Source organism: Rattus norvegicus, chromosome 3, assembly GCF_036323735.1.
Source record: "Rattus norvegicus strain BN/NHsdMcwi chromosome 3, GRCr8, whole genome shotgun sequence".
NCBI classification, from domain to species: Eukaryota; Metazoa; Chordata; class Mammalia; order Rodentia; family Muridae; genus Rattus; species Rattus norvegicus.
Window position 1 is genome coordinate 66,728,451 of NC_086021.1, and position 27,556 is coordinate 66,756,006.

The 27,556-nt window shown below is 36.9% G+C and overlaps 1 protein-coding gene across 1 annotated transcript in view; it reads left to right on the forward strand.

The window, feature by feature from the left end:
* The window catches only part of Psmd14 (proteasome 26S subunit, non-ATPase 14), a 92,734-nt gene extending 65,518 nt beyond the window's left edge, over positions 1-27,216 (forward strand). Inside the window, exons 8-12 of the mRNA NM_001025689.1 lie at positions 4,494-4,601; positions 11,229-11,303; positions 12,814-12,939; positions 24,148-24,210; positions 26,824-27,216. Coding sequence (NP_001020860.1) covers positions 4,494-4,601; positions 11,229-11,303; positions 12,814-12,939; positions 24,148-24,210; positions 26,824-26,922 — 471 coding nt within the window. The 3' untranslated portion in view covers positions 26,923-27,216. The remainder of the gene's footprint in view (positions 1-4,493; positions 4,602-11,228; positions 11,304-12,813; positions 12,940-24,147; positions 24,211-26,823) is intronic.
* The last annotated feature ends 340 nt before the right edge of the window (positions 27,217-27,556 follow it).

Genomic DNA, 27,556 nt, shown 5'->3' on the forward strand with positions numbered 1-27,556 from the left:
AATTGACATTTTATAAATAATTTCCGTGTTGCAAACTTGAGACCAAGAAATCACAGCAAATCAGTGATATGCATTTGGCATGACTCAGTTTTAGTTCTTAGTGCTTTTCATTGGAAATGGCATAAAAAGTAAGATATCTTTGAATTTTTTATGCTGTGGGCTTACAAGAGATGGAAAATGTTTTTATCTTATAGACGAATGGCAGTGCATAGCAGCAGAAGTAACGAAATGGTCACAAACCCGCATAGTATTCCCCAGGTCACATTCATTCTTAATTTTTAAAGAATCTAGAAACAAACTAAGCAGCTGATAACAGGCCATTTCCAGGCAGCAGTGTTTGGTGTGACTCTGCTCTTCTTCCAGTGCTTCCCGTTTTCTCAGTGCTTTAGAGGCGGATTGTGGGGTCACTTGTCTACATGCTTTTACAGTATTTAGCCTTGCTTTTGCTCTTAATCTTTCCTACCCTCCTTCCTTCCTTCCCTCCTTCCTTCCTTCCCTCCTTCCTTCCTTCCTTCCTTCCTTCCCTCCTTCCTTCCTTCCCTCCTTCCTTCCCTCCTCCCCTCCTTCCTTCCTTCCTTCCTTCCTTCCTTCCTTCCTTCCTTCCTTCCGTCCTTCCTCCCTCCCTCCCTCTATTTTTTTTCTAGCTATAGGTGTTAGGATGACTTATAGTTATAAAAGATTCTAAATATTTACATCTTCCTACCCCTTTGAGCTCAAGAAAATGACTGCATCATAAATGTTTTAGCATCAGTTCTTACTTTTGTTGTGTTTTTGAAACACTTCCATTGGTCATTGACTTCAATGTAAGTACCATTGGAAGTGCCCCCTAGAAGCCACAGTGAGATGAGGAGGAGAGTAATAGTAGCCCCTGCTGGAAGGATATATGCAATAAAATACCTTTTCATTAAATTACAATGAGGGTTGCTTAAAAAAAAAACCTTCCTTTGAATGTAAAAATCAGGGTTGCAAATTGATGCTTTAGAAATTTAGTCTGGTCTTTTAGTGACCCAGAGAAATATGGATTAAAAATAGTATCTTGAATGAACTGTTGTTATGCTCATAGAAGAAGTCAAGAATATGGATTAAACTGAATCTGAAAATAATTACAGCTTAAATCCTAAGCCAGATTCACCATTAAATGGAAATGATAGGTCCTTGACCCTTGGGTGTGCTTGGAATAAACGTGGAACTCAGTATTGTTTTCAAAACTATTTTGCTTTTGTAAGCTGAGACAGATGTACAAGAAAGATGCAGTTTTTGTTTTGTATTGGCAGCTTCCAAATATTTAGTATCTATTTCCAAGAGTTGCAATTAGTAAAGCAACCATGGTACTGAAGTCTGCACATCCCACAGCTAATTATATTTGCAAGGTCAGAGTGAATACATATTTTCAGAAAAATAAAGGGTTATATAAATATGTGTCTTCTACTTGGCTGTTATATCACAGTTTGTTGATCTGGAGTATAATGTGTACAATTCACAAATTTGTCTGATAACAGAAAGTGGTGTGTGATTGTGTTTATTTTACTAACCAGTATATTCACAGCAATCACTTCCAAATATCTCTCCAGTAAAGATGTGTTAATTACAAAACAGACAAGGTCTTCTATTATATTAAAGCTACTAACAAGAAGACAGCAGGAATCACACATGTAAATAGCATCATCAACCCCTATTTTAGTCCTCTGTTTTGATCTGTGAGTTGCGCATAGACCAAAGGTGCTATTAAAGACTGAGTGTATGAAATAGGCAGCATTATATGAACAAAATTTATTCAACAAGAAAACAGACCTTTAACATGAATTTAACAAGCCTGAGAAATTATAAACTATCATATGCTGCAGATTCATGCAGTGATAATAAACAAAAAAAGGAAAGTAAGAGGTTTCCCTAAGCTAGCCAAACTGCTAATGGTTTTGTTATAAGCTGTCTACTGTTGCGCTGACCTCAGAAAAGTCTCAAGGCACTTGTACCAGGAAAAATTAACCGGTCAGGTTGGTAAACAGAGATCCAGTGGGTTTTAGGGCTTAGATATAGACAGGAATTTTTTTATTTTTCTTCCTACAGTGTAGAGGTTATTGTTGCCATGAGGAGGTGAATTTGATGTAGTCGTTCTTTTTTCTTTTTTCTTTGGGTTAAATTTTGAGGTTCACAAGACAAAATGGTTTCATGTATACATATTTCAGAGGAAGCCATAAAAAAACAGAATGCTTTAAGAATGCATCATTCTTTCTTCTTCTCCCTTCAGTGCCTTAATTCTTGGAGGTTCTTTGTTTAGTATGTTGCATTTTGATTTATTTCCTAACAATGAGTGACCACTTGCTGTCATTCTGTTGCATCATTCTGTAAATACACAAACATGGAGAAACGCCCTGAGCTTAAACACACCTTCAAGTTCTCACTAGGGCTTTTCTTGGATCTTACTGTGGCATAATTAACACCTTCTTCACCCGTTGCTCATTAGCGTACTGGACATTAATGAGTCTACTTTGATAGGTTGTCCTAACGGAGAAATCTACTTATTCTCACAGCAGAGAAGGCAATTATAAAATTGTACAGAAATTAAAATGTAGAATATATTGCCATATTTACTTTTTATTGCATGTTAAATCTAATTTTGGTCTGCAGGTTTTTGAACATGTTAGTTTCCTTAAGACAGTTGCTATAGTGATGGCAGAAAATTCCTTTAATTTTAGTGTAATCATTTCTATCGCTGCTCAGGAACTATCAATCTGAGCACGTCATTTCATCTGGGTCATAATTTACTAGTTGAACAACATATTAAATCTGTAAGTTTTGTTGTATTTTTTTTAATTTCAGGGTTAACAAAAGTAGGTCATGGTATTCACTTAGCTGTGACCTAACTGGCATTTTTTTTAATGATACGTCACACCTGCTTACACTATTTCATAGAAATGATGAATTTTTGCATGAAACTTGCTGTCTAATGTTTTAGTTTGAAAACAGTTGGCATAAAAATGTATGTAAGCATTTCATTGGGATATAATACGAAATTTTCATAATTTACAATTTTTCCCTAGAAATGATTCTTACTGAACTCTAAGGATGGAATCATAAAGCAGTTGACAAAAACAATGATAATGCTGTTTTATATTTACAATTAATAGTTGAAAGCAAGTGTTTAGGGTTCTGATTAAACACTTGGCTTTGAAGCAAAAGAAATTTTGGAGAAAGTTCAGATCACAGAATTAAAAGCAGCATCCAAGCTTGACTGTTATTATCCTTAGGACAGCAGGAATATACTAGACCTAGCTATCTTGTATGCTTTGGTATAACTTTATGTTTGCTATAACTATTATCTTTAGACTCCTGATAGAGTCAGGCTCTCACATGTTAACTCTAGCTGGCCTCAAATTCACCGTGATCTGCCTGTGTCTGCCTCCTCAGAAATTCTGGGATTAAATGTGTGCATGCTGGTATTGTAGGCATGCATTTTTAGAATTGATTGTATTTCAGTTAGCATGAAAATTATAGTTTTTAATATTTCAGTCTATTAATACAACAGTTGTATAACTGAAAATGAATCCAGGTAACAGTAGTTTTGAAAACACTGATAGTCTTAGTTGTTTAATACTTGTGAAGGTGAGTCAAGAAGTGCTGTTTTGTTGTTTCAAGATTGTCTTGGAAAAGTGGTCTGTCTTAGTATCACATGGTTTTACCTAAAATGCCACATTTTTAAAGCTTTATGTTCTTTCAAACTTGAAGGATAAGTATGTAAGCAATAAGATAGTGGGAAATAGCTGACTCTCATTAATCTCTTGATATGGAAGAGCTAAATAACATGTTATGGGTCGTGAAGGAATTTGAGTCTTTAATAAACAAAAAGAATTTTTTCTATGAACTTGTAACCTATTGTTTCTGACTGAGAGCATGGGTGACCTTGGTTTTCTTAAATTGTGCCTCCTATCCTTGACAGTGGCTTGGATGTTTAAAGCCATTAGACAAGGTATAAAGTATTTCAGAGTCAGAAGAAGTAAAGGGTATCTGACTAGTAGAGAATACATGGGCAAGTGACGTGCTGGCTGCAATTTTGTTGTCATTTCAAGTATGGCGACGGCGTAACTGATGTGACAGGACTGGGTCTTAGCTGTAGTCCCTTAGCTTGTGCTCACTTTCAGTTTTAGCTTCCCCATCATTCATTTTGACTAGGAAAACTTTAGGTATCAAATAAGCACAGCAATGAAGGTTATTTGCTGTGCGCTTAATAATGACATATTTTTAATAATAAAGATGCTAAGTTAATATTTTGCTGCTTCATGAAAATCGCAATAATTGGTGTCACCTTACATTACAAGATAGAAGGTGGTATACTGATGGCACTATCAGCAGGAGGCTCTTTTTATTAATATTATAATTAAATGATTGTCTGGAAATAGGCCAGAAACAGATGCATGTTGATCTTGCCTTGTCCACTGTTGCTTGGCACCATCACTTGTTTTAAAAAGGAACTGACTTGACACCTTGTTTTACAGGTTGTTATTGATGCCTTCAGACTGATCAATGCTAATATGATGGTCTTAGGACATGAACCGAGACAAACGACTTCCAATCTGGGCCACTTAAACAAGCCATCTATCCAGGTAATGACAATATTTGATAATGTATTAAAGTCTGTTTTGTAATTTTAAATGTGCTGCCATCATTTTAGATCTAATTCATAATCATTTTAATTTTCCTAAAAGCAGTCTTTTTTCTTATTGCTGTTTTAAAAGAAAATACCAGCTCCTTTTGAGGCTACAGGTTTGAACCAAGCCTGTTTGAGAGAACAAAACTCATGTGTGTATGTCAGTATGTGTATATGTATGTATCAAAAAGAGATGGAAATACTATTGCAAAAAGTTACATTTGCCTCATACGAGACGATTTTCAGTAATGTTTTAAGTTTTTTTTTTATCATGGGAATATGAGAGAACCTCTGTATTGATCATATCTTCTGTATAGTTAGCATCTAAGAAGAAGGCTAATAAAAGTTTCAGGAGAGCAGTTAGCTAACCTAGATCAGATGGATCTAAACAGTCTTCAGAGTAATAGAAAGGGGAGAGAAGCAGTATGTCTTAAGAGGTCCCAAGAAATAGCTTAGGTAGTATGTAATTCTGTCTACCTTTTTGGTTTATCCTCACCTTTGATTAAATTCACCTAAAACGGATATTTATTATTTTTATTAAATTTACATTTTGTTTGTCTAGTGGTATCAACTGCTGTTACTTTGGTATTCAAACACCTAATATCCCTTTGAGTGATAGTGTTTTCTTTGTTCCATTCATGTGCCTCATTGTTTCAGTACAAGTCTTTATTGTCTGTAAGAAATTATGTTAAATGTGTTTTAAGTGCACAGTCTGTGTGTCTGTGTAGGTAATTATTTCTCTAAAGATTAATTAATAGGACAAAAATACCATGTTTGATTAAATAGGACACTCAGGACAAAGACATTATAGTAGCTACTGCTATTCCCCTTCTGAAATGTTGTTTTGCCTTAAGGTTGTCTTTGGGGAGTTGTGGCATTAACAGTTCACCATGGTCCAGCTTTGGTTATACTTGATAACTCTAGTTTTAGGCAGTTTTGCTGATAGCATTTATTCTAGCTCTTCATCATAGTGAAATGTTTTGTCTCAAAGAAATGAAGTATGTGGCTTTTGAAACAATTTAAAAAAAAAAAAAAAAACAAGGTAGGGCAAAACTACAGAGAATAATGAGTATGAAATAAGCTACCAGCTTTTTTGATTGGGCACAGACAAGCCCATACTTGCATGTTCCAAGAGAATATATTATTGGTTCTGTTTAGCCCGTGATAATGACCTTTCTCATACACCCCCATAGCATCGTCCCGCTTCATTATTTTCTACAAAAGGTTAAATAGCATCTCACAATCTAGAATCATTGTGATTACTACTACATGGTATATTTCTGCCAGAAGTTTTTACTAATTGCAAGTCAGCAGCCACCTGTTGCATATTTCCTTTTTTAAATTAAAACACTGCCTTTTAACTTAAGACAAAAATCGATATTGAAATCTGTTTCTTCTGCACTAATCTACTTGGTAGTGTTTAATCCTACCTTCTATCTTTAATTAAAAATGGGCCCTTTGAAACAGCTTTCCAGCCTAAGTTAAATGACTTTTATACAAAAGCTAAATTGGCATTGTTTTTCCTATTATTTTAAGTTTGTCTTGTCTCCCAATTAGAATCTGTAAATATATTTATTTCATAGTTTATGTAGTGCTCATTGGAATGACATCTATCTGGGTGCTTTACAATTTTAAGACAATTTCTACACTAAAGTACACAAATGCAACAAGCCAAAAAGAGACACACCTTAACACATTTAAATTTTGTAAGACAGGCTAGATAGCAAGTCCATAATAGAATTTGAAGGTATGTGTGTCAAATTTTAAGTTGTTGATTAGAAACTTTCAGAAATACCACGCCTTTTATTTTGAAGGAAAGTTAGTTGGTGTTAATAGGGAACTTGGTCCTAAGACAATGAAGAAGTAGTAGAATCTGACCGTGGGCATTAGCATGCATTCTGGAAATCTTTGGTGATTTTCTAGCACTGCTTTCTTTGTTATATTTAAATGACAGACGAGAATGTTATGATTACATTGTAAACTATTTAATAGTCACAGGGAAGTTTAAATGGAATATACAAGTTCTCCCTTTAATAAGTGCATGTTTTAGCGCTTGTCGCTATATATTTATACCAACACATTGGATTGATTATCTCTAGGTAATACAATAATGGGACTTTCCCCCTTGTTTTTCCTTGACCATATTGGCACATGCCTATAATCCCAGCACCCAGGAGATGGATGGATCTCTTTGAGTTCCAGGACAGCCTTGTCTACAGAGTGAATTCTAGGACAGCCAGGGCTATACAGAGAAATCCTATCTCAAAAAACAGAAGCAAGACAAAAATAAAAAACAAAAACTTTTTGCAGTAAAGCCAAATACTTAAAATATTTTATATGTTTTTTATGCATTTTACGTATGAGTGTTTTGAATGCATGTATGTGTGCGTACCATGTTTGTGTTTGATACCCTTGGAAGTTGGAAAGTAGGAATCAGATCCCTTGGAACTAGAGTTTGGGATGGTTGCAAACCCGCAGGTGAGTGCTAAGAATTAAGCCAGGTCCTCTACAAAAGCAACAAGCTCTTTTAACCTCTGAGTCACTTCTCCAGCCCAAGAAAATACTATTTGTATGTGCTCATGGCAGTATTGAAGTAGTTAACAGTAAATTCTATTTTAAGTATTCAATTAAAAACTTACTGGTTTTTTGATATTTCAACTCCTTAAAAGTCGCGATTAATTTTGATGTTGTTATCCCGTGGACATTTAGTAAACATTGGTACTCAATACATGCACCAGGGCTTGAATCTCTAAGTGTACCTCTGAGCATGCTTTCATTGTACAGCAGAGTTAAAAGTATTTGAAAACCTTATTTTCAATAATTATAAGATGCAGAGCTGTACAGCAGCAGCAGTTTGACGGTCGTAGGCGTTTTCTAGATGAGGCAGCTGAGACTCCGAAACTGAGCTCTTTAAATTACTCTTGACATATGCAAGACCTGGTAGACCTTTCTATTCTCTTATATTATAGTTGGAAATTTTATACAATTTTGGCATAATTCATTTGTTGCCTGTGTGATACTTTGGTTTGTTTTGAGACAGTCTCACTCTGTGTCCAGGTTGACCTGGCTCCATGTTGTCCAGGTGGGCCTCAAACCCTGAATGAGTACCGAGATTACAGATATGTGCTATAATGCCCAGCAAACTGATTTATAAAACCCTGCTGTATCCACAACAGATAATGTACGGAGGTTTAGCCACAAGTATACTGGATCTACACCAGTGGTTCCCAACCTTGGGGTCTTTCTATCTGTCCTTTTGGGTGCCAAATGACCCTTTCACTGAGGTCACCTAAGACCATCAGAAAAAAACATATTTCTGCTACGATTCAAAACAGTAGCAAAATTACAGTTATGAATAACAGAAATAATTTTATGGTTGGGGGCGGGGGTCACCACACCATGAGGAACTGTATTAAAAGGTCATAGCATTAGGAAGGTTGAGAAGCACTGATGTATGCAGTCAGTCCTCTTGTGTGAGGTCAAAGCTTCTGGTCAGTTTGTTTCAGTAGGTGAGTAAGTGAGTGAAGTTGTAAGACCACTGACTATCGTTTTATCATGTACCTGCTAATATTTCATGTTGTTTGTGATAAGTTTTATTACACTTATCAAAGTAATATATTTGAAAACCAAATAGGGCCACCAAACACTGGGTTATTTCATTAGTCTTTGTAATGAAGGCCTGTCTGTGGATTTAGTGACTGGCCTCTGGATTTATTGGTTTTAACCATTGTTAGTTTTGCCACCATGTAGTCTTTAGCGCAGCTAGTGTATTGCACAAAGATTGTGATTACAACCAAGTTTCATTGCCCAGTCAGGCTGTGTCCGCTTTGAGAAATGATCAGACTTAACAAAATCTGCACTAGAAGATAAATCTCCTAATGTGTACAAGTGTAAGTTCAGGTTGAGGGAATCGTGAGCAGTTCCAGTTTCTGATTGCTATGGTACAGCATTTTTATTCAGTAAAAGATGATTTACTACATCCGGGAATTTTTGAAATAGATAAGGATTTAATAGATTCTCACAGTGACTAAATTCATACACCAACCATTTGAAATCAACTTTGCATTTCTTCATGAAATCAATGGCTTTCTCTTGACTTTATAGGTTACTTTTATAGAATATCTTAGTAATGTGAAAACTGATTATCCTAGGAAGTACAAGTGATTGATATTTGATTTTTATATTTAAATGTCCTTTTATACCCATCTGTCATGTGCACATAGAACGAGCCTACTAGAACGCATGGGGTATAAAGTGCATGATAGGCAGTGCAGTCACTGGGTACTCACTTCCCCACCTTCTCTTAGCCAGTTTACGACTTAGACTGCAAAACCCTAGTTAGAAAGTGGTGGTTATTTGGTTAGCCTGTCTTTATTTCCCAAAAGTAAGCTCCAAACTATTTTGATTATTTTTTAGATTTGTTTTAAAATATATATAAATTATAATTCTATGCTTTTATGTTTTAGACGCTAATGGTGGATATGATACATATCTTAATGCCGTTGTGAACCACAGTCGAACCTAAGTTGCTAGTATTAGATACTTTTGTAGTATATAGCATAGTTTCTTTTTCTTTCACTTTTCTTTAAATTGAAAATAATTCTTTTTTTTTTCTACAGTGTGTTCTGACCACTGTTTCTACCCTTCCATCTGCTTTTAGATCATTCTTACCTCCCCATCCACCTAACTCAAAGCCCTCTTTAGAAAACAGGCAAAAAAAAAAAAAAAAAAAAACAAAACAAAACAAAAAAAACCAGATAAATGAAAAAGGAAAAGGCACTAGAAACACACGTACATACAAACAAAACACAAAATTGGCAACTATATTATATAAGGAAAAGAGGAAAATGTTGAAATAAAGCAATTTGAAGCAAAAATACCATTGGATTCAGTTTGTATTGGTTGTCTGCTGCTGGGCCTGAGCCAGCGTTTTTTTATGTGTGGTTTGTGAGTCTCTATTAGAGAAAAATACATCGTCTTTTGTAAGTGATTGTCAGTTGGAGATAGCTTCTTAGCATGGATGGGAGCTTGTGCATACTTCCCGCTCTAAGCACTGGAACCCTGGCTGTCTTGGACCAGTGCAGGCCTTGTGCTGCTGCCCCAGTCTCTGAGTTCATGCGTGTGTTAGTTGTTGTGTTTAGAAGACATTGTTTCCTTGGTGTTATCCATCCCTTCAGGAGTGGAGTGTGATAAAGACATCTTTTAGGACTGAGTGCTCTAAAGCCTCTCTGCACATTGTAGAGTTGTGGTCTCTGTGTTAGTTCCCATCTGTTGCAAGAGCTTGAAGCCTCTGCTGTTAGCTGACAGATGAATGTGTGGCCATAGCAGAGCAGAGTTAGTCGTTTCATTGTACATTCCTTTACAGAACAGTAGCCTTGGTTTGTAGTTCCTTTTTAAAAAATTGCTTAAGTTTCTGTCGTGATTGATCTATTTATCTTAGAGGTTGTGTCCAATGAAAATAAATTCTGATAGGTGGGATTTCAATTTGTTGTCTCTGAAGGACATAAGTGAAATGGATATGGTAAAGAAAGAGCCTCTGGGTCTGGGAAAGACTGTGTGTGCCTTATCCTGGCAGAAGATCCCGAAGGTCCTTGGTCAGCCAGCATAGCTCAGTCAGAAAGCTCCTAGTTCTGTGACTCGGTCTTGTCTCAACAGCTGAAGTGGAGAGTAATTTAGGAAGACTCCTCAAGATGCCCAGAAGCCTTAACCTAAAAAGACAAACAACTGCAGTGAGCATACATAAGGACTAGTGCATGCAGTCGCTTGCACGTGCACCCACCCACCTTCTCAGTGCTAGTTTGGAGACTCGCCTGGACACAGCCAGTGAGAACTGAATTAACAAAAGGGGAAGCCAGATTAATGTGAATGAAGAAGCATGTGTACTATTGACTTGTTTTATATTTTTCTTCTGGAAAAGCACATTGTCCTCTAAACATCAAAATCGGATAATAGCTATGAGTAGTTAGTTTGTGGCAGGCTGTGATAAGCTCAGACTTCATTGCTGTGGTAAGCCTCTGTCATGGCTGTGGGGAGTTTTCAATCTGTGAAGCACCTGGAGTGCTTTAAAGACTTTGTCAGTAGTTCTTTAAACTTTATTCCTAAACCCGCACCCGAGAAAAATGTTTTAAGTTACTCTTCATTTACAGTAAGATCCCTTCTAGTTTTGTTTAAAATGTATTACATTTTATTTATTTTGTTGGGAGGGGATTTGCAAAAGTCAGTTTTATTCTTCTACCTGTGGGTCCAAGGAATTGAACTGGGGTCTCAGGCTTGGTAACAAGGCTTTTACCAAGTAATCCTTCAGGAAAGCTGAGCATGGTGGCCACACAGCCTTAATCTCAGGACCCTGAGACAGAGGCCGGTGGGTCTCTAAGTTCAAGGCCAGCAGCCTAATGTACATACTGAGTTTAAACCAGGTAGAGGTCCACCATGAGACTGTGAAAGGAAAGAAGGAAGGAAGGAAGGAAAGGAAGGAAGGAAGGACGGATGGATGCATGGTTAGATGTGGTTGTGCCATGCATAAGATATATCAATAGTTTGTTTAGATGAAACATTAATTTATTATTTTAATAATTGTTTTTAGGCATTAATTCACGGATTAAACAGACATTACTACTCCATCACTATTAATTATCGGAAAAATGAACTGGAACAGAAGGTAAGTCTATGAAAATCTTTTTCCTTTTCTTTTACGTCTGTGATGTGTTTTATGTCCGTATGTATATTTGTTGCCTCGGGGGTCAGAGAGGCTCTTGGACCCCCGAGACTGCAGTCACACTGTGGTGGTAGTGGTACACAGCAGGGAGCAGTCTTGTGCTGTGAGGTTTGTTTTGTTTTTCTTTTTTTCACATGTCATAAAGTATTCAATTATCAAAAGAAAAATTAACTTTCTTCCAGTGGTAGTACTTAATTGAAGGTAAGTTCTAGAGTATGACTTTTGAAAAAAGTTATCTTAAAATTATAAACTTGTGGCTGGAGAGATAGCTTATTTATTGGTGCTGCTCTTAGAGGACCCAAGTTTGGTTCCCAGCAGCCATATCACACTGCTCACAACTGCTCGTAACTATAGCTCAAGGGGAACTGATGCCCTCCTCTGGCCTCTGCAGACACGTGCACGTACAATAACGTCTTAAAAATTACATCATATGAAAAATTACCAGGGGACATTTAGGGAAGCACAGAACAACAAGAACAAAATACAAACTCAGTCACATGTGACAACTCAGCAGGTACAGAGACTTCCTTCTGGGCATGATAGCAAGAGGGGAGTGTCTCTGACCCGTGTGGTAGGAGGCTCGGACTAACGCCTTAAAGTTTTTCTCTGACTTTCCCATGCATGCTGTGGCACGTGTGCCCATCCAAAAACACTAAATAAATGTAGTAAGAGAAAATCACAAATTTGTAAGGCAGGTGAGGTGTCATAGCCTTTTGAGATGCTGAATCAAATCAGGAAGTTTGTGAGTTTCAGGTCAAACTGGGCAACATTGTATGACTCCCCCGAACCCCCCCTCCCAAAAGCACACATGCATCTGCATATAAACCTCTTCTTTAAATGTTTGAGTGTGTAGTTGTGTAGTTATTAAATTGTTGACTGATAACTCAGTCCCAGTGTATTGGTGTATTTGAAAATGGGACATGTCTGTGAGTCTTTTTCTACTTTTATTTTGTCAGTCCTGTCAGTAAGTAATAAGTATTACGTTTTTATAGCAAACCTGTGTGTAATATGAGAGTTCAATGCATCCTTCAGTTCATTGTGTTTTGTTTTGTTTTTTTAACTGCTGTGGTTAGATATTTTAGAATCTAGCTAGACCTTGGCAATCTTAAATGCAACTGAATAAAGTAAAGGAAAAAGTGTCCGTAGAGACTATAAAAGTAGTATCTTATCATGCAAGGGAGAAAGATTCTTGTTAAAGCAATGTGAGACAGTTGTCTTTAGTCTTTAGTCAGTTTATTAGGAAAGGCATCTGGCTCTAACTGACGTGGGTACCAGACAGAGACAAAGGCATGGAGCACCAGTGTATATTAGTATAAATTTAGGATATTTCCAGCTGGTACTTATTTGAATGAATAAAATTATATTTAAATTCATTAATTTTTGTGAAGTTTTTTTAACAAGACAGAGAAAATGTCTTTATAGCAACAAAACAATGTTTTTCCTATATTTTTAGATGCTGTTAAATTTGCATAAGAAGAGTTGGATGGAAGGATTGACACTTCAGGACTACAGTGAACATTGTAAACACAATGAATCGGTGGTAAAAGAGATGTTGGAATTAGCCAAGAATTATAATAAGGTAAAAGTCATTTATTCCTTCACAGTTGTCGAAATGTTTATAATTAGGTACTGAATGGTTATACAAAATAAGTAGTTAAAAATAGAGAAGCCTCTTTTGTAGATTTGATAATAAACACTTAATATATAGGTAGTCTGGTCCCTTCCTAAAACCTACCACCATTATGTAAATGTAGCCATAGAAAATATGTACAGAAAGACAATTAGGTTCTTCTTAAATATACAGCTGGGGAGCTAGAAAGATGCTTAGTATTTAGGAGCACTTGCTTCTCTTAGAGAGAACCTGAGTGGTGCCCAGTACCCATGGAAGGCAGCTGACAACTGCTTAAACTTGAGCTCCCATGGCATACAGACATAAATACACATACCGATACATGACAAACAAAATAATTCTTTTAAGCTGGGCATGGTGGCACGTTTAATAAACTTTTATATTTTTTATTTAATCAATACTTACTGAAAATCTTCTGTGTGCCAAGCACTGGTACATGTTAAAAAGAAAGACATAAAAGTCCTTGTTGCCCAGAGAACTTTCTGTAAAGGAACGTGAACAGGTACAGCATAGTACATTGTGGTTAGTGCCATGGGCACACAAGCAGTGAGTGACTAGAAGCCTTTGTATGGGGCCAGTAAAAAAATCTGTCTTATCAAAAAATCATTGTGTGCAATCTCCTGAAAATATTTAATGCTAAAATAGATGTGGTTATTGGGCTGGAGAGGTGGCTCAGTGTGTAAAGGTCTGAGTCGCATCCGTAACCCATGTCAAGAAGCTGGGTGTGCTGCTGCCCAGTGCTGAAGAGGTTTAAAAGATAGCCAAGATTCATAATTGCCAAGACACAGAATCAACTAGTGTCCAGCCACAGATGCATGTGTAAGATTTCTCTCTCTGTGTCCTTGTGTGTGTTCACAGTGTAATACTGTTTTTTATTTAAGGGGGAAAAAAAAAAAGAAATCCTACCACTGTAACACGATGATCCTGGAAGAAATGGTTAGATGGAATAAACTAGACACTTAAAAACAAATCTTCACATGTAAAGTCCAAAATCCCAAACTCGGCAGTAAAAAATATAAAATCATGGCTTTCAGAATCATGAAGCTGGTGTTGGGAGGGCTGGGAAAAAAGAAAAGGCCTGGGATATGTTTAGGAAGCGGTGGACGTGGCTAGGGTGTATATGAGGAGGAGTGGGAGAGAGTCACAGAGCTAATTTTGATCAGAGGCATGGTACACCTGGATCCTGACTTTAGACACAGTAAGGAGATCTGAATGGGAGTTAACTAAATGGCCGTGTTGTGTAGTGACAGTGGTAATGAAGGCATTGATAGTAAATGAGGCATGTCACTGATTGGATTATGTAAAAAGAGGAAAATCAAAATTGAACTCAACATTTCCTGCTTACTCAACTACATGTGTGCTGATAACAACCTTTTCAGTGTAGGTAGGGAAGGCAGGAATGAAGAAACTGTTTTGTTTACTGTTTTTGTTTCTTAATTGATGCTCAGAATAGCAGATCTCCTTGTGGTGTTTGGTCCATGCACCAACTCTTCTGTCTCTCACCCCTGCTTGTGCCCTGCCACTCCCTGTGTCCCCTCTTTGCATGTCACATGTGCTCTCTTCCCCTCCCTGCCACCTTACTGTTTACCCTCCCAAGCTCCCTTTTTAGTTCCATGGTCTATATACCCAAAGATATTCACATATAAAAATTCAAAGCTACATCTTTTAAGCACAACTTGAAATATTGAGAATTAACAGTAAAGGCTAAAACTCAAGATTTAAGAGGCATAGTTAAGACCGATTATTGAAATTATAATATTTCTGTTTTTAAATTAAGCACTATGTCATATAAAATATTATACAAAAGAAAGTGTATAAGATTTATCAGATGTTAACAGCAAGCAGAGTCTTTAAAACTAAATTTCCAGCAGAGGTATGTCAGGTTTTGACAGGCATGTCCTAGAATATAATATTTTAGACCTGGACTCCCTCTCCCCCAGTACTAGGTTGAGAGTCTTTTCTTTTCTTTCTGGTGTTGCTTTCATGCTGGAGAGGTGCAAAGTCAAATGCTGCTATAGGCCTGAACAGAGACAAAAAGGAGTTTATCACTTAAAATAGTTAACCTTTTATTGTCAAAGAAAAGTATAACAACTTGTTATTCAGTAGAGCGTAGGAATGGTTTTTATTTCTCTGTAACATTACAGTTAAGTAAATTTATATTTCCTTCTGCCAGGAAATAACCTATTTATGGTTACTGCTGCCCATCCATAGAATTTTTTTCCTATATTACAGTTTAAAAAATCTCTGTAGTACTAAAAATCTTGTAAGGTTTGGTTAAAAATGAAAACAGTGTGTAAGCTGTGATACCAAGAGTCCAGATTTGGGAATGTAATTCCCTCTATGATTGAAAGAAATACGTTGAAGTTTTTATAGTAACACTTAAAATATACAAGGAAGGCCCGTGCTACCACAGTTCTTCACTGCATTCTTTTTAATTGGTTGGCTTTTTAAGCTAAGGTAATTATTGTTAGATGCCAGTTAGGTCCTAAAGTAAAAGGAGATTGAGGATAATTAAATTCTTATGTTCCAAGTTTTCAATCTCGAGTCTGAATTTCACACAGGAGTTCTGCTTGATTATTACTCATTGGGTTTTCTAATTACTGCGCTGACACCTGCAGCACTGCTCCAGACCCCAGCTACACAGGCCAGAATGCTGTTACTGGATGTGAAAACTGTGCGTTTTTCATCCATACTTGTAAATGAGTGCATAGGTGAAAGTGTACTGCAAAAGATCGTTTTAAGAATAACACAGAAACAAAATTTTGCCTTTTAACGCATATAGCGCTATAGATTCTGAGACCTTACAGCTACCTTGTCAGTTGATATATTGATAAACTTCATAACCTGAAAGATAAGACATTTTTATGTTTCATATAAACTGTAAATATATTTGGTTTTGTTTATTAAATAGAATTTTTGTGGTTGTGTATTTAGATAAAAACAAAAGAAAATATAAGTATTGAGGAGAATTATCCAAATCATCATTATTAGAATATAATGTGATAGATTATTTGCAGTCACCCAGAAATCCAAGAGAATAAAAGGTAATTTCAGGAACTGTTTTGTCAAGAATGATGTAGGTGGTTAAAATGCTTTTAAAAACAAAGGACAAGAATTATGGGGAAAAGGTATTAAATATGAGAAACTTTAAACCTTATTAAAGAAAAAAACATATTAAGTAGACATAACTTTCAATATTAAAGTTTATGAAAGATACTACCAGTGGGAGAGTAATCTGTAATATTCTACAGGTTGTATTTTATTTTGTGTGTGTGTGTGTGTGTGTGTGTATATATATATGTATGTATGTTATGTGCACCATGTATGTTACATGCGTATATGTTTACCATGTGCTCCCCTGTTGCCCAGGGAGATCAGAAGAGGATGGTAGCTCCTCTGGAACTGGAGTTACAGAAAGTTGTGAGCTGCCATATGGTTGCTGGGGGCTTCTAACAGCTGAGCCAGCTTTCCAGTCCCTTGAAAGTGATCTTTATTTTAAATATATGTTGTGTGTCCTATTGTTTTAATAACATTGTCATCTTCAGAGTAGGAGATAGGAAACTGTACTCCAAGGCCAGTTAGAACTCGAGGGTCAGACTGATTATCCTCTGCTCTGCGTTCATTGCATTGACATACATCTTTTAAGTCAGCTTAAGATGCACTGCAGGGTGCTAAACGTTAGCCATTATCTATACATATATTATACATAGATATTATTTATGTATATTTAAATAGCTGGGAGGAACGGAAAATGAAAGGAATCATTCCTTTTTAGGAGCCTGTGTCTATAGTCCAGCCAATGTGGTCATCTCCCATTGGCAAGACATAGCCACATGAACGAGCCTCTGGCAGCCAGAAAGTCCAGAAAGCTCGTATCGTGAGATCTTGCGCTGTGAGCATCAGTGCCTTTAGGAAAATCACAGTTATATATAATATAATAAGAGGAAGGTGGATGTTGGTAATTTGAAGATACTACTACAAACCCCCTTCCCCCTTTTTTGGTGGTGGTGGTAGGGAGGCAGTTTCTCTCTTTATAGAGCCTGGCTGTCCTGGAATCACTATGTACACTAGGTCGTCTTGACCTCTTAGAGATCCTTTGCCTCTGCCTTCCAAGTGCTGGGATTAAAGGCATGTGTTTACTGAGCTTACCAAAAAACTTTTAATTGTCTAAGAGCTGAGTTACTCTAAATTGCTGTTACTGTCTATACATGAAAGTTAAGTGCTTGCATACTCACGTGATCTTTGTTTTCTATTCCTTATTTAGTGTTATTACATTTTAAATTGGATTTCCTGTTAAGATCTTTGCAAAGGATCTCTGTTGTTCTGGTTGTCTTTATATTATAGATTTGTCTTTATTATTATACATGATGCATCATTTAAAGTAATGAGTTTCCTTAGTAACAAATGTTACTGTGAGTCTGGGTGTGAGGGACATGCCTTTAGTCCCAGGACTTAGGAGGCAGAGGCAGGCAGAGCTCTTCAGTTAAAAGACAGCCAGGGCTACCCAGACAAACCTGACCAAAAACAAAAAAGCAAAAACAAAATAACTCAACAAACAAACAAAACCAGATGTTGCCATGAAGCCTGGATAGGACTTTGCTGGAGTCATATTTTCATTGCTTATCTCTCTGTGATTAGAAACAAGGTGGTCTTGGAAATATTCCCTTATCTCTAAAGAGAGGTTGTCTTGAGGGCTATGAATGACTTGTGAAATCCCTGGCATGGGCGCATCTGAAATGATGGGCACAAGTGCTTTTGCTGTTTTTAATGTCATTCTGTTTTAAAAATTAAATTACATTTGTTTATAGGTGGATTATGGATGAGCGTGTGCTGTGACGAAGTTGTGGTGGTCAGAGGGCAGCCCGTAGGAGTTGGGGATTGAACTTAGGTCGTCAGGTTTGGCCTTATCTGCTGACCACCTTCCTGGCTCTTTAATGCCATTCTTTTTGCTTTTTTTTTTTTTAAGATTTATTTTATTTATGTATTTGATATTAGGTTTTTGGGATGTTTATATACTGTGTGCATGCTGATGGAATATAGATGAGGGAATTAGATCCTTTGGAAACGAAGTTAACGAAGGGTTAAAAACAGTTTTGTGGATGCTGAGAATTGAACCTGGATCCTCTGTAAGAGCCCTAAATGCTCTTAACCACTGAGCCTTCTCTCCAGCCTCGTTAATATGTTTCCTAACTGCTCTATTTTTTGACATCTTGCTAATCAACAGTCCATTCAATTATCTAAATTAACCCTTACTTTGCATCTTTATATTTCCACTGTCACTGCCTTAGCTCCCAATATCCTTCATGTTCTTCGAGTCCCTCCCACTTAAGTGGTGTTCTCACAGAGCCACCTGGTCTTTCCATATCAACATGGTTATGTAACCAGACTGAAACAGAAATAGTATGACGAGTGCTACGTGTTGTCTTAACTAAAACGCCAAGTCTATACTATGTGCATAGAATCAGTATAGTGATCAGTTTATAGAATAAATAGATATCTGTAAAGTATACCTGCTGAGACCAATTTCTAAAACAAAGAATTCTTTTAACAATTCAAAGTGGGCAATGCCTTGAATAGTCATTTCTCCACATGGCAGTAAGCATAGAAGCATCCCCATCAGTCATTAGAGAAGTGCGCAGTGAGAAGGGGGACTGCTTTGTAATTTTAGCTCCTAGGAGGCAGGGACAAAACAACTATTACAAGATCTGGCCTACATTAAATGAGTTCCAGGATATCTAGGAAATGGGCAGACCAAAAACAGCCATAGTGACACATCATTTCCCTCAGTCAAGATAATCAAAAGTAGAAATATTGCTGAGGCTATAAAGGAACTGGAACCTGATTACTAATACTGCAAAACAGGGCAACTGCAGCTGGTCTCTGAATCTCATGTCTTTCTTCTTTGTTTCATCTCCAAGCATGACTACTAATACAGCATAACCAACCCCTAAAGGACCAACAACCACCCGCTTCTGTCTCTTGGTGCCCTAGAATTATATGCCCCACAATCCAAAGGTCACATGATCACAGAAAGTATCTGTGGCTGGTGTAACCATGCCTCTGGTAGAGCATGAGGCAAATCATAGTCAGCTGCAGTCAGTCCCATACCCACACCTGGGATTAAAGTAAAATCATATTCTTGAAGTATTTCTGTGTTTTTGTTTTTGGGGTTATTTTTTTGTTTGTTTTTTAAAGAAACCAAATTTTCAGAATTCTCACTGCAGGCAACTGTTGTAGAAAACAGTTCAGCAATCCTCATAAAGTTAAAAATATATGTAACTTTATAGCCTAATAATTCTACTCCTAAAATATGCACAATAGAAGCAAAGCATGTATTCAAACAGAAATTGTACACAAATGTCCATTAGCCACTATTCACAGTAGTAAAAGGTGGAGATTACTAAAAGTGACATAAATAATGAACTGTTACTTGACTGCATCAAAAATAAAGTATGATTGATGCATGCTACAGTGTAGATGAACCTCTGAGGCATGGTAAATGAAAGAGTTGGGTATCAAAGGTTGTGTTGTTTGATGCCTGTATGAGGTATTCTGTGCCACAAGCAGTCACATTAGTAGTTACCAGGGACTCAAGGTGAGAGCAGCATGCGGGAAGTAACAGCCTCAGTAGGTTTATCTTTGGGATAGTGTGATGATTTAGGATATGGGTGATAGTTATACAGTATAACAAATATACAAAATGTTTTTTTACTTTTAAGTAGTTAATTTTGTGTTGAGTAAAACTTACTTTAGTTTTTAAGATATAAATTGGTTCATGTCACTGCTTTGCTTTTTTTTGGAATGTGTATGCATTTTGCTGACATGTACCTTGTGCATCCCTAGAGTCCATGGAGCCAAAAGAGGGCATCAAATTTGCCTGGAAATAAAGTTAGAGATGGCTGTGAGTTATCATGTGGTGCTGGGAACCAAACCCAGGTCCTCTGGAGGAGCAGCCTGCGCCTTAACCGCCGAGGCATCGCTCCAGATTCCACTCCTTTGCTTTTTGAAAGCATTTGAAAATTGAAATCTGTGCCCTTCATTGAAGGTCAAACCTGAACTGGCTCCTGCTTGCCTTTGGAATTTGTCTCAATATTAGATGGTTGGCTGACTTAAATTATCCTTTGGTTTTTTCTGGCCATCTGAAAAAGCCATACCTTTTCAGCAAACCTTCTTTTCCTTTTGAGATAAGACCTAGTTAAGATAGGACTCACATAGTGAGTTGTAGGGCAGCCAAGGTATATAGTGAGAATATATCCTATCCATACATACACACACACACACACACACACACACACACACACACACACACTGCTATTTAGTAGTGATAGTAGTCAAAAGTTTTATTGTCTTTTTTTTCCTCCATCTTTATTAACTTGGGTATTTTTTATTTACATTACAATTGTTATTCCCTTTCCTGGTTTCCAGGCCAACATCCCCCTAACCCTCCCCTCCCCTTCTACATGGGTGTTCCCCTCCCCATCCTCCCCCCATTACCGCCCTCCCCCCAATAATCACATTCACTGGGGGTTCAGTCTTGGCAGGACCAAGGGCTTCCCCTTCCACTGGTGCTCTTACTAGGATATTCATTGCTACCTATGAGGTCAGAGTCCAGGGTCAGTCCATGTATAGTCTTTAGGTAGTGGCTTAGTCCCTGGAAGCTCTGGTTGGTTGGCATTGTTGTTCATATGGGGTCTCAAGCCCCTTCAAGCTCTTTCACTCCTTTCCCAGATTCCTTCACCGAGGGTTCTGTTCTCGGTTCAGTGGTTTGCTGCTGGCATTCGCCTATGTATTTGCTTTATTCTGGCTGTGTCTCTCAGGAGAAATCTACATTCAGTTCCTGTCGGCCTGCACTTCTTTGCTTCATCCATCTTATCTAGTTTGGTGGCTGTATATGTATGGGCCACATGTGGGGCAGGCTCTGAATTGGTGTTCCTTCAGTCTCTGTTCTAAACTTTGCCTCCCTAACCCCTCCCAAGGGTATTCTTGTTCCCCTTATAAAGAAGGAGTGAAGCATCCGAATTTTGGTCATCTTTCTTGAGTTTCATGTGGTCTGTGCATCTTGGGTAATTCGAGCATAGTCAAGTCTCTTCCTTAGAAAGTTTTACAAATTGCTTCATGTTTGTTCATTTTTGCTTTTCAAAATATGCTTTTTAAAAAATTTATTTATTTAGATTTTCTGCTTCTGTAACTCACAGTGTTGTTTGGCTTATATTTACTATGAAAAATAAATTTAAAAATCCCAAAACCAAGTAAATACTTAGCAGCTATACAAAGGTTGCTTCCTGGTGGAAACAATGTATGTTCTTCTAGCAGCTCTTTTGTCCTTTGTTACATTAAAATCAATGCTCTATTGCTGATATTTGAAAGCATATACTTAAGTAGAATTTTAAGCATGTTGTAGAAAGAAGGAGAATGTCAGTAAAGAACAAACAGCAGCCAAAGGGCTATTCAGAGGAAATATATGGAATAAGACATCTTAAGGGATGGGAGAGAAAACAGGCGCTAGAGTAATTAATTGTACAGGTGTTCAGAGAACTGGAGCTGCTCTGTGGATATCTGAATGCTTGTGACATGCCAAGAGTTCAGACTATATTAAAAGATAAATAATGATGAAATTTGAGATATTGTTCATTTAAAAATTTTGATCATTAGTAGAAAAAAAAGAGAATGATGTTAAAGTGTTAATAAAAATCTCTTTAAGATAGAGGGTACATATGAGGGGATTATGATCACTTAACACACCAAATTCCAAGGATTTCTTAGAACTGTGCAGCCGTGCATGATGGGATAGCCATCTGGGGGTCTTTGTTGATAAACTGTTAGGAACGTTTCTAGTGTGAATAGCCACAAACATTTTCAGCGCTTTTTTGTTGGTTGAGTAAACCGAAGAGCACGGATGCAAAAGCAAATTTTGAAGCCAAATCACAGAAGTTGCCATAAACACAGAAGTTCCCTAGTGAGGACACTGCCTGTGCTGAATTTCATTTGTTACTGCGCTACCATTTCTTCATGTTTCCTGGGGACTAGCCAGATGAGCACTGCGAGTGAGGACAGACCCGGCTTGCGCAGATGGGAGATGAACTGTAGGTGATGCAGGTAGGAGAAGGCACAGAGGCCTTGGGGGCCATGGCCCGGTCTGCCTTACACTGCAGCGGGTGTACTTAGTCTTCTGTCGTGGGGGGTGGCAACCTTAGTGCACGCCGAACCCTACAGCTGCTCCGCACCTCCCAGATGGCAGCCATGGCTGGGAGTACTTGTCACCATCTGCACTTCTCCAAGAGTTTGTGAACTCTCTTTTAATTATTGGGAGTAGAAAAACTAATTGGTAAAGTGGTTAAATGTTGAACAAGATTTTTAAATTTTATCAGCGCTTTTTATATCCTCCTATCCTTTCAAGTAATATTAAAAAACTTTAAGTGCTTTTGACTTTCATCTGTGTATATTTGCTCTCTCTGATATTTGCACTTGATCCAAAATACTCTCTAATGATTATTTATGTAGATTGGTGTTTTGAGCCAAATTCCAAAACTCTTGCCTCCTTCCAGTACTGTAGTAAGTGCTGTTGTCGCCGTGTGTAGAGCGGCTCACACTGAGTGGGTATGGAGAATTGTTCCATTCATCTAACATGTTTTCAAGACAGCAAAGTAGAGTGTCACAATTGTGAAAGTAATTTAGAAAGATAAACTATATTGCCTTTCAGTGCTTCTATTTTTGTAAGACATTGAAAAGTGGGAAAAACCATTTCCTAGTTAGAAAATACTTTCATAACTAGCAGACTGATAGAGTGACATCTGACTTCAAAAATGAACATATTCTCTGTCTGGGGAGTTCTAGTTGGAATGTTGGTGAGTTTTATTTCTCCTGCTTTCAGGTTTGAGTGTAATTTCTAATATGGTACAAATAAGCACCCTCCAGTAATCAGCAGACACCAGGATAGTCACCATCTTTTCTCTTTAGGCAGGTTCTACTGGCGAAATTCTCTAGATAGTTTGTCCATTTATAAAATTAGACACTTGCCATCTTTGCTCATTTTCAAGTTCTCTGTTTACAAAACTATTAAGAAGGTGTGAAATACAGCCAAACTTCCCAGTTTATGGGAGATGTCTGATGATCGCATTTCCTACATGTTCATTGTTCACACATGAAGAAATTTGGCAGCTGTGAGATTATTAAGTTTAGAGTGTCCAAGTTGAATCCTCAGTGGGGTTTGGTTTTCTGTTTTCTGATACCACATTTTACCCCATTTATAGCCGTTTTGGTGGTAATGCTGTGGTAGCATTTTTGGACGTTGGGGATCACTAAGTTTTCTTCATCTTCTGTTTATCAGATGCCATGAATAAATTATAGACCACAAGCTTACCAAATACAGATTCTGTCTGGAGGCTGTAATATGCTCACACTGCTCATGTTGCAGACTTCTTAGGTTACAGTGCTTTGTGGAGGGCGTGGTGGGATGTGCTGATTGGGAGTGCAGTGCTGCCATTCCACCTAAACGTTCTCATTGCTGTGTGCTTTTGACAGAAAGCTTATGACTAGACACAAAGAATTTGTGGATAACTCTAAAGGAATAGAAATGGGTTTTTTTTTTTGTTCTTTTAATTTTATTTTTAATTTACATAATTAATTTGATGCTAAAAGCTTGAAATTCTTAATGGTTACTTCATGTGAAATGTTTTTTTTTTCTCTAAATGTATATTGAAGAGATTTAAAGATGTGTAGATTAACTTAATGCATGTATTAGATTAAAACAGCAGCTCTTTTTGGTCCTCAATGATATTAAGTAGCTACTAGATAAACACAGGTTAGATTGTTGAAAGACATGAAGAAGAAATTGGAACTTGGAGTAGGAAGGGATTTGGGGGAGGGGGATTAAACAAAGATTCCTCAGACTCTCATCTCCTCATCTCTCGGTGCCATTTAATGAACCAGTGTGATACTTTTTAGCATTGTTATATTTTCTTGTGTTTTTAAATGATAGTAATAATAGTTTTCATTACCCTGTAGATTGTTCTGGATTGAAACAAAATTACTTTTTCTAACAAATTGAGTAAAATGTGTTCCGAATGAAGATTGTGATCATCTTTGCTGTGGTGATTCTTCTTCAGTGGGAAAAGTAGAGACAGAATTTGAAACTCTGCCCTTTGTGTTCATTCCCAGGCTGTAGAAGAGGAAGATAAGATGACGCCTGAACAGCTGGCAATAAAGAATGTGGGCAAGCAGGTGAGGAGACCCAGACACACAGCACTGTGTGACGTGCTCTTGTAGCTCAAACTATCTTAGCCATGGTATTTTTTTCTTGTTAGTTTATATTACATTTTTCTTCTCTTATTTAAACATACTAATTTTTAAAGGCTAGTGTATTTATTTGATGTCAAATTCTCTTTGCTATTTGTAGAGAATAAATCATGACTCTCTACCTATGCCATACTGTCCTTAGTGAAAATAGTACACTAAAAATAAAGGAACCTTTGGTCCAGAGATAATTTTACTATAGTTGGGATAAAATAATAAGGATGTGGCAGATTTATTTATTTATTTATTTATTCATTTATTTATCAACGATACATTTTATCAGTAGGTAGGTAGTGCTGCTACAGATTTTCTTCATGTGTAACCATTTTTAAAGGTACATTTTTGTTACTGTATAGCTGATTCCCTGGGAAAGTTTAGAATTCTCTTGACTGCACTGTGAGAAAGGATTTAAATAGTGATTCTTTTGCTCTTCTAAGATGAAATATATATTTAAGCCTGGTTATCAGAGGATGGGGGAACATACCCAGCAATTAAAAGAATCTACAGATTAATTAGACTGTTTTTCTAAAGAATGTTGATTACATTTTTCCCCATTTCATGGAACATGGTTATCATATTGCTGATGTTGGCAGAATCTTGATATTTCAGATGCAAGACACTGAGCTGCCTTTGCTTTCAGCTATCCTACCATATGCTCTGGTCCCATCACATCTCACACGCTCGCTATGTAGGTTTGGGCCAGGACCATTCTTGGATGGGAAATCTCTAAGAATCACCCAGCTGCCACAAGAAGTAATGTAGATAACTGATAAATGAGTTACCAATTCACTGTAAAACCAATTAATCCCACAGAGTAGTAGGGCAAAGATCTGACTTTATCGTTTATTATAAAGAACTAAAATATGAGTACATTCTTAGTATTACAGTTTAAAAATGAGTACCCTCAAACCAAAATAAAATAGTTCATCTTCTTTTCCAGTCTGTGTGTTATTAGCCTTGTTTTCATTTTCGACTATTTATTTTCATCTAATATGTTAGATTACCAGTTTGGAGCCTTACCCTTTCTAGAACTCACTAAATAAATTACTTTCTGAGGCTGTGGTTTGTAGTAATACCTATCTTCTTTAACAGCCCACTAAAAGGACTCAGTTAAAATTGAAACTGGAAAATGTGTAATTTGATGTGGCATGGAAGTGATCGGGATTGCCAGGCAGTAACAGTGCAGGCCTTTAATCCCTGTACTCAGAGGCAGAGGCAGTTGTATCTCTGAGTTCAAGGCCATCTTGGTCTACCTAGTGAGTCCAAGATTGCCAAGGCTGTTACGTACACACATATAAAACCTGTCTCAAAAAACAAACAAACAAAAGAGTTATCATGAGAATCATGGGGGGGTTGGTTTTTTTTTAAATGTTTTAGTTCTTTTGAGGCAGGATTTCTCTGTGTAACAGCCCTGGTTGTCCTGGAACTCACTTTGTGTATAAATCAGAATGGCATCAAACTCACAGAGATCCTCCTGCCTTTGTTTACCAGGTGCTGGAATTGCAGGCATGAGCACTGAGCCCATTGTTTAAATGTGGTAAATAGGTCACTGGCCTGTTTTTGTACTGTTGGTCTTTCTTAGGACCTTTACCTGGAATGTGTTAGGAATTAATCCCTAAGTAATAGTAATATAGTCTAGTCATTGGGAATTACTTTAGCATGTGTTGTCTCAGTGGTAAGAAATTGGTGTATTGAAATTATGGGTAAGAAAAGCAGACCCAAGGCATAATTCAGGGAAGAAGTCTTATGTAAAGTTACAAATCTTTGTTATTTTAAACACAGGTAAGAAAATAATACTTTAAAATAGTTTTCATTGCATATAATATTTACCTTTTAAACTTTCAAATTTGGATGAAATAACTTATTTGTCCTTAAACTTGACTAAACATTTTAATTTATTATTATAATGCAATCTTAAGTTTCATTTTTAACCTGTCCTATTTTAAAATGGATCTGTTCAGGTTTAAGATTTGTACCTATATAAGTTTCTCTAATACAATTTTCTAGAATAGCTGGATGAAGCATTCTTACTATTTTAGAATTAGTCCAAATTATACTTAAAATTTTCAATTACAGTGTGACTTATGATCCAAGAATATTTTAACCATTTTCTTGAACTATTAAAATTATATGGGATTCATATTTATTTTTACAAAGATAAAAGAATTCATATTATAACCTTATCCATGAAAGTATCAGACATTAAAATATGATGACAGAATATTCATGTCACTTGGGCATATACACATGCACCTTCTTAAAATCAGGTGATTGTGAATTGTACTTGTTTTCCTTTATGAAAGCCTGTTACAGACCTGTGGCTAGCATTGACTGCACAGATCAGACTTTCATTGGGTACGTTATTTTAGCTTCTTAAATTTAGAAACCACAAGAATATAACAATGTGTTGGAAAAGCTGAATGATAAAGTACATGTAAATTTAGATTTCATTACTAATTTAATCTGCTCTTGAAAAAAATTAGTTTACCAGTAATATAGCTGTCTTTTCTTTTTCTTCTTTTACATTTTTTTTCCTTTTAGGATCCCAAACGTCATTTGGAAGAGCATGTGGATGTGCTTATGACTTCAAATATTGTCCAGTGTTTGGCAGCAATGTTGGATACCGTTGTATTTAAATAAAGCGGAGTAGAGAGCTGTCGGCGACACTCAGTGCATCGTCCTTCCTTGTTCCCAATGCTCATAGTCACGGGAACTCTGAAGGTGATCTGGTGACATGAGACGCCTGTGCCACCTCCCATCTCACTTGTGCAGTTACTTCTGTTTATTTTGTCAGGATTTTGCAGATTCCAAAGTTGTTCAGGAATACATCAAAGTGAACAAATTTTGTTAAGATCCCATTTACTATTTGAAAAAAATCAGTAGCACAAATATATTTTGATTGTTGCTTACAAAATAAAATACATTTACAATCCATGTCTCCCGAGGTCTTTTTGGCACTGGGTGGAAGTGACAAGAGTAACATTTGACAGCGCTTTGGAAATCTCACACAAAGCTATGTTTCTCTTTGCGTTTTGAAATCTAATAACACATAACACATCACTGTGATAACAAAACTTCGCAAATTAATGACTACTATTAGTGAGTGCCTTCCTCATTAGTGAGTCACCCAGATAAAATGCTGAGGTCTTTTTTTTAAAGCCTTTCTCAATCCAATATTATATATTCATATCTTAACATACTACACACTTTTAGGGTTTCAGAAAACTACATTTAGAAGACAGGCAGTTTTATTTTAAACTATCACAATTAGAAG